Source organism: Miscanthus floridulus, chromosome 6 (assembly GCF_019320115.1).
Source record: "Miscanthus floridulus cultivar M001 chromosome 6, ASM1932011v1, whole genome shotgun sequence".
NCBI lineage: Eukaryota > Viridiplantae > Streptophyta > Magnoliopsida > Poales > Poaceae > Miscanthus > Miscanthus floridulus.
The window spans coordinates 81,450,086-81,463,344 of NC_089585.1; the positions used below are offsets into that span (position 1 = coordinate 81,450,086).

The 13,259-nt window shown below is 44.0% G+C and overlaps 1 protein-coding gene across 1 annotated transcript; it reads right to left on the reverse strand.

The window, feature by feature from the left end:
- Window positions 1-11,497: 11,497 nt before the first annotated feature.
- LOC136458479 (uncharacterized) lies at window positions 11,498-12,233 on the reverse strand. The gene has a single exon (XM_066458420.1). It carries the CDS (start codon window positions 12,171-12,173, stop codon window positions 11,733-11,735), a length of 441 nt encoding a protein of 146 aa, XP_066314517.1. The 5' UTR covers window positions 12,174-12,233; the 3' UTR covers window positions 11,498-11,732.
- Window positions 12,234-13,259: the final 1,026 nt, after the last annotated feature.

The window sequence follows — 13,259 nt, forward strand, 5'->3', positions numbered from 1 at the left end:
TTAAAGGATGAACACAATGATTTTTACCGAGGTTCACTTGCTTGCCGGCAAGCTACTCCTCGTTGTGGCGATTCACTCACTTGGAGGTTCACGCGCTAATTGGCTTCACACGCCAAACCCTCAATAGGGTGCCGCACAACCAATACAAGATGAGGATCACACAAGCCATGAGCAATTCAGTAGCTCCACCGGGGAAAGGTCAAGAACCCCTCACAATCACCATGATCGGAGCCAGAGATAATCACCACCCTCCGCTCAATGATCCTCGCTGCTCCAAGCCGTTTAGGTGGCAGCAACCACCAAGAGTAACAAGTGAAATCCACAGCGAAACATGAACACCAAGTGCCTCTAGATGCAATCACTCAAGCAATGCACTTGGATTCATTCCCAATCTCACTATGATGATGAATCAATGATGGAGATGAGTGGGAGGACTTTGGCTAGGCTCACAAGGTTGCTATGTTAATGAAAATGGCCAAAGATATGAGACATAGCTAGCCATGGGGCTTAAATAGAAGCCCCCATGAAATAGAGCCGTTGTACCCCTTCACTGGGCACACTGCGCTCTAACCGGACGCCAGCCCTCAACGTCCGGTCGCCCAATGGACGCCATGTGTCACCCGCTTCAAACGTTGTTCGTCAGATGTCAACGGCTACGAGGCTGATCGGACGCTCCGGCAAAACTGACCGGATGCTAAAGCCCCAGCGTCCGGTCATTTCCAGTAAGCTCCCCGAGGCGTATTTCTTCAACCGGACGCGTTCGGTCCACCTTGACCGGACACAGACCAGCGTTCGGTGCAATACCCTAGGTATGTGCTGACCAACCAGTTCAACCGGAGGCAAGCTACCAGCGTTCGGTGCTTTCAGACCCAGCGTCCGGTCAGTTGATCGACGCCAGTGTCTTCACGACCAACTCGTTTTCACTTCTAACTTCTTCACCCTTGCTCCAATGTGCCAACCACCAAGTGTATCACCTTGTGCACATGTGTTAGCATATTTTCACAAACATTTTCAAGGGTGTTAGCACTCCACTAGATCCTAAATGCATATGCGATGAGTTAGAGCATCTAGTGGCACTTTGATAACCGCATTCCGATATGAGTTTCACTCCTCTTAATAGTACGGCTATCAAACCTAAATGTGATCACACTCTCTAAGTGTCTTGATCACCAAAACAAAATAGCTCCTACAAATTATACCTTTGCCTTGAGCTTTTTGTTTTTTCTCTTTCTTCTTTTCAAGTTTAAGCCCTTGATCAACGCCATGCCATCACCATTGTCATGTTATGATCTTCATTAGCTTCTCCACTTGAAGTGTGCTACCTATCTCATGATCACTTGATAAACTAGGTTAGCACTTAGGGTTTCATCAATTCACCAAAACCAAACTAGAGCTTTCAATCTCTCCCTTTTTGGTAATTGATGACAACCCTTATACAAAGATTTGAATTGAAATTCAATTGAATCCATGTTGCTTGCCCAAGCATATTTACCATGTGTAAAAGGATATGGACAAGTTTCATGAACCCCAAGTGGTAGCAATTGCTCCCGCTACATATGTGCTAAGAGTTTGGATTGAAGCTTGCACATATGCTTAGATAGGAAATATAGGAGTCATTGTCTACCAAATGATGCTAAGGTATAAGAGATGGACCTTTGAAGTGTGATACCAATCGGAGTGCACCAATATACCATCCTTAGCACCATGGTTAGCTCAATATCACTTGGAAACATACTTTAGAAAGATACCATTTGTAAAGATTTACTTAGAAATGAAAGTTATCTAGTGATTTCATTTCATCATTCAATCTTACAACTAAACATTCATCACACAAGCATGGATGTTTAACTTTAATACTTGTGCCATGCAAGCAAACATATGAAATGCACATACAAATGCACCATACAAGTTCATGAGCTTGCTCCCCTTACTTGTGTGCTCAAAATTTTAGTTGATCCCTTTCCTTTTTCATATCTCTCCCCCTATGTCATATGTCAAGATATCTTTATGTTTCTTTCCCTTTTTTCACTATCTTTGTTTCTCTCCTCTTTGTTTCTCTCCCCCTTATCTTTGTGTTTCTCCCCCTTTGTCATCAATGACCACAAAGGTTCTAAATATAGATAGTATTACTTATAGGGTCAAGATTATCAATGTCAATCAATGGGGTGAGGATCATTTTCCCAAATTTAGTCTAGTCTAGATCATTTATTAAAGATATTTAACTCGGTTTGATCCAAGGACAAGCTTCTTCACACCTCCAAATAAGGGTTATCTTGTACCTTGTTGAGTTAAACACTTATAGCTCATTTTCTAGATTAAACACTAGGTTTACAAGCCCATAAACAAGTCATATGCTATCACTAGATCAAATCAAGCATAGAAGCAATAGTGATATCATATAAACATCAAGATCATTTGATTTTCATGAATGAGCCTAATAAAATAGAACCACTTGAAAGGTCCTAATAAGATTGAAAATATGACTAGATGCACTAAACATGTCCTTAGCAAGGATGTATGCCATGCCAAACACCTTTTACCTTGGATTGCTCGAAGGAGAGGCATGTCATATAAGTGGGGAGTGCACCAACACATATTTGAGAAATCCAATATGTTCAACTCATTCCTTAGCTTGCAAAACCTTTTCTCATCCAATGGCTTGGTGAATATGTCGGCAAGTTGATCTTCAGTGCCTACACTCTCAATGCAAATGTCCCCTTTTTGTTGATGATCTCTTATGAAATGGTGGCGGATATCAATGTGCTTTGTTCTTGCATGTTGAACTAGATTGTTGGTTAGCTTGATTGCACTCTCATTGTCACATAGCAATGGCACTTTCTTGAACTTGATTCCAAAGTCACTCAAAGTAGCCTTCATCCAAAGTATTTGTGCACAACAACTACCGGCGGATATGTATTCGGCTTCGGTGGTTGATAATGCAACACTATTTTGCTTCTTTGATGACCATAAAACAAGTGATCTTCCCAACAATTGACATGTGCCCAAGGTGCTCTTCCTTTCAACCTTGCATCCCGCATAATCCGAGTCGGAGTAACCAACTAGCTCAAACTTTGCTCCTTTGGGATACCATAAACCAACATTTGGTGTATGCTTCAAGTACCTCAATATTCTCTTTGTAGCCTTCAAATGACTTTCTCTTGGTGAGGCTTGAAATCTTGCACACATGTATACACTAAACATGACATCCGGCCTTGATGCGGTCACATAGAGTAGGCTTCCAATCATAGACCGATACAACTTTTGATCCACCATGTTTCCACTTGCATCACTATCCAAGTTGCCATTGGTTCCCATTAGTGTGCTAATGACTTTGCTATCAATCATTCCAAACTTTTTGATCATGTCCTTGATGTACTTGCCTTGACTCACAAATGTACCATTCTTCAATTGCTTGATTTGAAGACCAAGGAAGTAACTCAACTCTCCAATCATGGACATCTCAAACTCATTAGCCATCATCTTTCCAAACTCATCACAAAAATCTTGATTTGTTGATCCAAATATGATGTCATCTACATAGATTTGTAATACAAATAGATCTTTTCCAATCTTTTTTATGAAAAGAGTGGTGTCAACCTTGCCCATTGTGAACCCTTTAGAAAGGAGGAAATCCCTTAATCTCTCATACCATGCTCTAGGTGCTTGCTTCAATCCATATAATGCCTTCTTCAACTTGTATACATGGTTGGGCTTCTTATCATCTTCAAAACCGAGAGGTTGCTCAACATATACTTCTTCATTGATATAACCATTGAGAAATGCACTCTTAACATCTATTTGATAGAGCTTGATGTTGTGGGCACAAGCATAGGCTAGCAAGATTCTAATTGCTTCCAATCTATCAACCGGGGCATATGTTTCTCTAAAGTCAAGACCTTCAACTTGTGTATAGCCTTATGCTACCAATCTTGCTTTGTTCCTTACCACTATCCCATCTTGATCTTGCTTGTTTCTAAAGACCCATTTGGTTCCAATCACATTGTGTTCCTTTGGTCTTTCTACCAACTCCCATACTTGATTTCTTGTGAAGTTATTCAATTCTTCATGCATAACATTCACCCAATCAACATCCATCAAAGCTTCATCTATCTTCTTTGGTTCAATGGATGACACAAATGAGAAGTGTTCACAAAATGATGCTAATCTTGATCTTGTTTGTACACCTCTTGAAATATCACCAATTATTGTATCCAAAGGATGATCTCTTGCAATACTTATTGGTTGGAGCAATGGAACTTGATTGCTTGCACTTGCTTGATCATTGGGTTGAGATGATGTACTAGCCACTTGATCTTATTCGTTATTATGAGATTCACTTGCACTAACTTGATTTGTATCATCTTGCACATTTGAGTTGGAGAGCACTTGCACTTGATCATCTTCATCATCAATCACTTGCCTAGGCCTCAATTTACCAATATCCATGTTTTTCATAGCATTTGAAAGTTGAATGCCTCTAACATCTTCCAAGTTCTCATTCTCTACTTGTGAACACTTGGTTTCATCAAATTCAACATCATGAACTTCCTCAAGAGTACCACTATCCAAATTCCAAACTCTATAAGCTTTGCTTGTAGTGGAATAACCAAGTAGGAATCCTTCATCAAATTTCTTGTCAAACTTGCCTAATCTAGTGCCTTTCTTCAAGATATAGCATTTGCAACCAAAGACCCAAAAATATGCAATGTTGGGCTTTCTACCATTCAAGAGCTCATAGGGTGTCTTTTCTTTCAATCGGTGACAATAGAGGCAGTTGCTATAATAGCAAGCCGTGTTGATAGCTTCGGCCCAAAAAGATTGACTCACATTGTACTCACTAAGTATAGACCTTGCCATATCAATAAGTGTTCTATTCTTCATCTCAACAAGGCCATTTGATTGGGAAGTGTACTTGGCCGAGAATTGATATCTAATTCCAAATTCATCACATAACTCATCAATTCTAGTATTTTTGAACTCACTACCATTGTCACTTCTAACTCTCTTGATGGTTGTTTCAAACTCATTGTGAATGCCCTTGACAAATGATTTGAATGTTGCAAATATATCACTTTTGTCCACTAGAAAGAATACCCATATGTATCTAGTGTAGTCATCCACTATCACAAATCCATATTTGTTTCCACCGATACTAGTGTATTGTGTTGGCCCAAACAAATCCATATGCAATAACTCAAATGCTTTACTAGTGCTCATCATGCTTTTCTTAGGATGGGTGTTTCCAACTTGTTTGCCAGCTTGACAAGAGCTACAAAGCTTATCCTTTTCAAACACATCTTTCAAGCCTTTAACTAAGTCATGCTTAATCAATCTATTCAATTGTTTCATTCCAACATAACCAAGCCTTCTATGCCATAACCAACCCATGCTAGACTTAGTAAACAAGTATGTGGACAATCTAGCTTCACTAGCATTGAAATCAACCAAGTATAGATTCTCATATCTAAAGCCTTTGAAGATTAAATTAGAGCCATCTACACTTATGATTTCTACATCATCTACTCCAAATATGCATTTGAATCCAAGATCACACAATTGAGCCATGGATAGCAAATTGAAGGTCAAGCTCTCTACTAGCAATACATTGGATATGCTCAAGTCATTGGATATTGCAATCTTACCAAGCCCTTTGACCTTGCCTTTGCCATTGTCACCAAATGTGATACTATCATAGCCATCATTGCCATTGGTGTTAATTGAGTTGAACATTCTTGCATCACCGGTCATGTGTTGAGTGCACCCACTATCAAGAACCCAATGCCTTCCTCCGGCTTTGTAATTGACCTACAAAAGAAGATCAATTATTTTTAGGTACCCAAACTTGCTTGGGTCCTTGAAGGTTAGTTACTAAGCTCTTTGGAACCCAAATGGCTTTCTTTTTTGAGCCCATCCATGGTTTGCCAATGAATTTAGCCTTTACACCATTTGTACCCTTAGTAAGCATATGGCATGAATCAAGCTTAATGGAGGATGCATTAGCATTTTTACTCTTGTTTTTGCATTCTTGATCTTTGTGACCCACTTGCTTGCAACTAGTGCAAAACTGACCATTGTTCTTCACAAAACTAGTCTTGTGAGGAGCAAAGGCTGCTTTGCCTTTCTTGGGGGTATAGCCTAATCCCTCTTTGTAGAGAGAAGCTCTTTGGCTACCCAAGCACATAAGCAAGCGGTCCTCACCACCATAAGCCTTAGCTAAGGTGTGAGTGAGCTTAGTGACCTCCTTCTTGAGGTTCTCATTCTCAACCACTAGTGAGGTGCCACAAGTGAGACCATCACTACTAGATGAGGTAGAAGTGGAAGTGCTACAAGAAGGGTTAGTAGAAGAAACAATGATAGGCATAGATAGTGATTCATCAATTATATCACAAGTTAAACCTATATTGCAAGTTTCAACATGCTTCTTTTTATTTTGCTCATCAAGCAAAGAGGAATGAGCCTTTTCAAGCTTTTTGTGAGCTTTGCCAAGCTTCTCATTGGCTTCCTCTAGCCTCTCATGAGATGCATTGAGCTCATCAAAGGCTTTCTTAAGGGCTTTTAGTTCCTTACACAAGCTTTTGCATTCCCTTCTCTTGATATCAAAGTGTTCTCTAGCATCTTCTAGCATGTCAATTAATTCATCTTTAGTAGGTTCATCATCATCACTATCACTATCATTTTCATTTTCATGTTCATTATCATCAACATGTTCTTCATCACTTTCATCATCACAAGATTGTACCTTAGTGGCCTTAGCCATGAAGCATGATGAAGATTTGAAGAGAGAAGGCTTCTCATTGATGGCAATGCTTGCAAGAACCTTCTTCTTGGTGGTCTTGTGATCATCACTATCATCATCATCATCACTTGAGGAGTCATCACTATCCCAAGTGACTACATATGAACCACCCTTCTTCTTCTTGAAGGCCATCTTGTCCTTCTTCTCTTTCTTTTCCTTCTTTTCCTTCTTCTTGTTCTTCTTGTTGTCATCATCATTGTCACTATTGTATGGGCATTGAGCAACAAGATGATCTTTGCTTCCACACTTGAAGCACCTTCTTGACTCTTCTTTGTTCTTGGATGAAGACTTCTTTCTTCTAGCATAGTAGCCCTTTTTCACCATGAACTTGCCAAATCTCTTGATAAATAGAGCCATCTTCTCATCATCATCATCCTAAGATTCATCTTCTTCACTTGAAGTTTCTTGCTTTGCTTTGCCCTTGGATGATGTGGCTTTGAATGCCACGCTTTTCTCCTTCTCATCCTTCTTCTCCTTCTTTTCTTCCTTCTCATCATCATCTCTATAAGTATCATCGGTCATTATATCTCCCAACACTTGATTTGGTGTCATGGTGTCCAAACCACTCCTCACTAGAATAGTGACCAATGTACCAAATCTTGAGGGTAAGCATCTTAAGAACTTGTGGGAGAAGTCCTTGTCCTTTACCTCTTCTCTAAGTGCTTTGAGATCATTGATAAGCACTTGAAGCCTATGAAACATCTCCAGCACACTCTCATTCTCCTTCATCTTGAAGCTTGCAAACTTTTCTTTGAGGATATATGTCTTTGCACCCTTCACGTCTTGATTGCCCTCAAATGATTCTTCCAACTTCTTCCAAGCTTCATGTGCCATCTCAATATACTTGATTTGCTCAAATATTCTTTCATCAATTGCATCATGAATGGCACTTAGAGCAATGCCATTGTTTTGGAGAAGCACTTCTTCGGCAGCGGTGGGATTCTCCGGATCACCAATCTCAATTTTGGTTTCTACCACCTTCCACACCTTTCTATTGATTGACTTGATGTGTGTTGTCATCTTTGACTTCCAATAAGGATAATTTGTGCCATCCAATTGGGGTGGGTTCTTGGTATTGTTGATTTGAGCCATTTTAACACCGAAGGTTGTTAAGCCTCAAATAATGGTGACCTCGGCTCTGATACCACTTGAAAGGTCCTAATGGCTAGGGGGTGAATAGCCCAATAAAAATTTCTACAACAACACTTAACAAAAGGTTAGACAATTATGAGACGAAGCAAGTGTTGCGCTAGCCTACTCAAAATGCAAGCCACCTACCACAATTCTAGTTTAGATAGTGTTGATTCACACAAGAGGTATGACACTACCCTATGTTAGTGTGCTCTCAAAGGCTAACTAAAGAGCCACACCAACCAAGCAAGCAAGCTCTCACAACTAGTTACACTAAAGAGCTTGTCAACTAGTTTGCAATAATGTAAAGAGAGTGATCAAGATAGTTATACCACCGTGTAGAGGAGTGAACCAATCAATCACAAGGATGAATAACAATGAAGACCAATCACCTCAGAATCAAAGGATGAACACAATGATTTTTACCGAGGTTCACTTGCTTGCCGACAAGCTACTCCTCGTTGTGGCGATTCACTCACTTGGAGGTTCACGCGCTAATTGGCTTCACACGCCAAACCCTCAATAGGGTGCCACACAACCAACATAAGATGAGGATCACACAAGCCACGAGCAATTCACTAGAGTACCTTTTAGCGCTCCGCCGGGGAAAGGTCAAGAACCCCTCACAATCATCACGATCGAAGCCGGAGATCATCACCACCCTCCGCTCAACGATCCTCGCTACTCCAAGCCATCTAGGTGGCAGCAACCACCAAGAGTAACAAGCAAAATCCACAGCGAAACACGAACACCAAGTGCCTCTAGATGCAATCACTCAAGCAATGCACTTGGATTCACTCCCAATCTCACTATGATGATGAATCAATGATGGAGATGAGTGGGAGGACTTTGGCTAGGCTCACAAGGTTGCTATGTCAATGAAAATAGCCAAAGATATGAGCCATAGCTAGCCATGGGGCTTAAATAGAAGCCCCCACGAAATAGAGCCGTTGTACCCCTTCACTAGGCACACTGCGCTCTGGCCGGACGCTAGCCCTCAACGTCCGGTCGCCCGATGGACGCCACGTGTCACCCGCTTCAAACGCTGTTCGTCAGATGTCAACGGCTACGAGGCTGACCGGACGCTCCGGCAAAACTGACCGGACACTGAAGCCCCAGCATCCGGTTGTTTCCAGTAAGCTCCCCGAGGCGTATTTCTTCGACCGAACGCGTCCAGTCCACCTTGACCGGACACAGACCAGCGTCCGGTGCAATACCCTAGGTACTATGCCGACCGACCAGTTTGACCGGACGCAAGCTGCCAGCGTCCGGTGCTTTCAGACCCAGCGTCCGGTCAGTTGACCGACGCCAGCGTCTTCGCGACCAACTTGTTTTCACTTCTAACTTCTTCACCCTTGCTCCAATGTGCCAACCACCAAGTGTATCACCTTGTGAACATGTGTTAGCATATTTTCACAAAAATTTTCAAGGTGTTAGCACTCCACTAGATCCTAAATGCATATGCGATGAGTTAGAGCATCTAGTGGCACTTTGATAACCGTATTCCGATACGAGTTTCACTCCTCTTAATAGTACGGCTATCAAACCTAAATGTGATCACACTCTCTAAGTGTCTTGATCACCAAAACAAAATAGCTCCTACAAATTATACCTTTGCCTTAAGCTTTTTGTTTTTCTCTTTCTTCTTTTCAAGTTTAAGCCCTTGATCAACGCCGTGCCATCACCATTGTCATGTTATGATCTTCATTAGCTTCTCCACTTGAAGTGTGCTACCTATCTCATGATCACTTGATAAACTAGGTTAGCACTTAGGATTTCATCAATTCACCAAAACCAAACTAGAGCTTTCACCTGGCGCCCGTGATAGAAAGCTTGAAGACGAGTCGTGGTCATCTACAACTACCTAACCTACGCGGACTACTTTGCCTACTTTGACTACATCAGTGTCTTTGGCGAAGGCTTAATTATGAGAAGGTATCAAGGGCTCAAGGCCACACGAAGATCAAGCTACCAAATGCAGGGTCATGGTGGTCCGAGAGAAGGTTGATACCAAGACTAGACGAATACTAGCTAATGATAAAATCATTCATAGACTGTCTCTATGTAGACCAGAGTTGCTTGTTGGGATCAAGTTGCAATTGGGCCACACTCAATTATATTCAGCTATTGGGTCTTGTACTTTCGATCAAAACTGAATAGCTGAGGGGCTACTGTTGGAGGGTGTATTATATGTTAGGGACCCATCATTGTTTTTAGGACCGAATTACATAGCTAGGGACTTGTGAGATGAGGTTTAGGGCCCATTCATAGCCCCTAGAGGTTCTATTGTAAAATACAAGCCCCACTAGGGGAATAATAAAAACCTTCCCTCCCACCTTCCTTATAAAAGGGGAAGAGGGGGAAGGTTGGGATGAAGCTAGACTCCCACTCATTTGGCTCTCCTCATTCTCTACTCTCTCCCTCTATGTTCGGGTGCTAAACCAACACTATACATGTTGTTTCATCTTCACACCCATAATAAAGCACAGGCGAATATGTAAGACGACTATACAATCCAAATGTATCCACTTTGATAGATGATACAATGAATATATCACAAATTGCTATAACCTACAATGTACCACTTGTAAAGCAGGCAATGTCTATCATATCAGTTGAGAAACTTTATAATGCATCGCTCCATAGAAAAATTAAAACATCAAGTAGGATTATATGAAATGGGTGACACATAGTTAAATAAACACATGTCAAGCATTATATCACAAAAGCCTAGATCAAGCATACAAAAGGTACACTCTAGGGGAGTCCAAATGTAGGATTACATAAAAGATGTAGATGTTGTTCTTCATAATGTTATCACCTCTCCATGCTTTAACACAAATGTTAAGCTCTTTCTCATTCTGAACGAAAACCACGCGACTCGAAAGCTCGATATTGCCATAACTGAAAAAAGATACACTCTCACCTTCAGAATGAAGCAGGACAATCTCCTTATCATTGGCTCATTTAGTAAATGGGTAGGAAAGTCCGTTGCAGCTACGTGTAGCAAAGGTAGAGATCTGGCCCTGAAAACCATCCAGCTAGGATCTGCAGGTGACACGCACAAAATTGGATGGACCCTGGGTCCAAACTCCCTTCCCAGTGCCCATGCATTCGATGGCTGCCGCGTGGCGCAAGAAGAGATCACGCGGTTGCTGGGAGGGGCGCGCCTCCACCACAGCCTGCTGGGCCCTTCGGTACGCACGGCTCGCACGCAGCTCGGCCCCAGCGCAAGGGCGTCTCTCGGCCATCAGCCAAATTCCGCAGAATTCCAGCAAACAAACTCAATGAACTCAGACTGGAATACGTATCTTCCATCATATACAGATGTCAGATGAAAACCTTCCGGTGTTGAAAGCTAATGTTGAAAACGGTGCTTCGTTTGAGAAGAGCAGCGCTTCACTAATCACTAGCCGTGTTCATCCCCTTGGGGTCGCCTTCACACCGAGAGCGTCTAACTAGCAATTGTTTCGATATGTGACGTTACAAACTTCTCTTCGCTAGAGGCTACTGATTACTGAAACACGGAACATGGCATCGGTGCACCGGATAGTCTAGTACTAGTAAAAATAAAGGAAATACTATTTCATCAAGTGCCAGTTGAAATCGTTGGTAAACTCAATATCAAATATATAAAAAAACACAATCATCGTAACTTAAACCTTTCCGCCTGCCCTAGCACCAGGCTAAATACACAATCAGACGCGACGCTTTACTGGCATTTCCACGAGCACCTGGCGAGCGTCCCTTCTTCCCACAGACGAAGCTCGATTCGCCAGCTACCCCACAGCGAAATCCCGCCTCGCTACTTTCCTCCCTCTTCCGTGCCCTCCTCGTCGCCGGAGCCGGACAAGGAGCCCAAGTCTAGCATGAACCCCTCCACCTCGCTGCCCTCCGAGTCGTCGTCGCCCTCCGCGCCCTCGCCGCCGACCGGCTCCGTGATCTCCCCGGCGGCCTCGCGCGCGTCCGGGTCCTCCGCCTCGCCGTCGGAGCTGGAGTACTCGTCGGGTCTCGCGATCGGGATGCGCCGCGCCATGCGCCTGTAGCTGTAGCCCCGCGCGCCACACAGCAGGCGCGGGAGCGGCGGCGCCGACACCACGGCGCGTGGGGGTTGGAGTTGGGCCTGCGGACGGTAGTGGCGCCCGAGATGCGCGGGCGGAAGCGTCACCGGCCTACGGGTGAGGCGACGGAACCACGCCGCCGCGTGGTCGTTGAGCGTAGCCGTAGTGGCGGCGCGCCGGAGCATGTCTCGCTCGCGGCGGCTGTGACGAGAAGCTTGGACGGGTGGGTGTGGGATGGGATCACAGGCGAGGTGGGATGGGCTAATGGATCATATTCCAACATGGGAGGAAATAGGCGTTGGCCCACAAGTCTAGAATTACGTGGGACCGTATGTATAAAAAACGCTGCATGTTTTTACCCAAAAAATCACAGCATCAAGCAACTTTGGTTAAAGAATATTCAACCGTTTTATTTGGCGTGAAAAATCTCGATCAGCTTAATTTATATTCATTTTTCACTCATTTTTTATTTTTATTAGGGGCACATGAAAGAGAGGACCAAACATTGCTTCTCAGTGCTTTGTAGGCATGGTTGTGCGGCTCCCTCCCAAAAATAATGTGCGGAATTACTGGCATCCGGATGTCTGATTGGTTCCATTGGACGGTAAAAAAAAACCAGTAGGAACGCGTTTGTCGGGGACTAATACTAGGGTACCCGAAGAGGAGGAGCTAATGGTTATCAACATTGATTCATCCGAGCAGTCAAGAGCACGACTATAGCTCCAACCGACCCCAGGTGCGCGGGCTCTGCCTCGCCCGACCCCGAGGCCGCGATCTCCGTCTCGCCCGACCTTTGGGGGCGGGCTCCGCCTCGCCTGACCTCGAGGCCACGATCTCCGTCTCGCCCGACCCCTTGGCTGCGGGCTCCGCCTCGCCCGACACCGAGGCCACGACCTTCGCCTCGCCCGACCTCTGGGGGCGGGCTCCGCCTCGCCCAACCCTGAGACCGCGGGCTCCGCCTCGCCTGACCCTTGGGTTTGTGCTGCGCCTCGCCCGACCCCAAGGCCACGAGCTCCACCTCGCCCGACCTCTTAGGTGCGGGCTTCGTCTCGCCTGACGGGGACCCATACCGCCGCCAACCACTCCAGGTCCAAGCGTATGGCCCTGGGTTAAAACTCTAACACCAAGAAAGAGACCAGCATGCCCCGATGTAACCCATGGCCATGACGGGCCATACCTGAGGATTCACATCAAGAACAACATCGGGCATGCCGATGCTGTTCTGCCTAACCCTCGTACGAACGCTGACAGGCGTGTCAGTTCACCACGAC

What these genes read in the sequence shown, in the direction of transcription:
- LOC136458479 (XM_066458420.1), bottom strand. Translation starts at nt 12,173, where the DNA reads ATGCTCCGGCGCGCCGCCACTACGGCTACGCTCAACGACCACGCGGCG.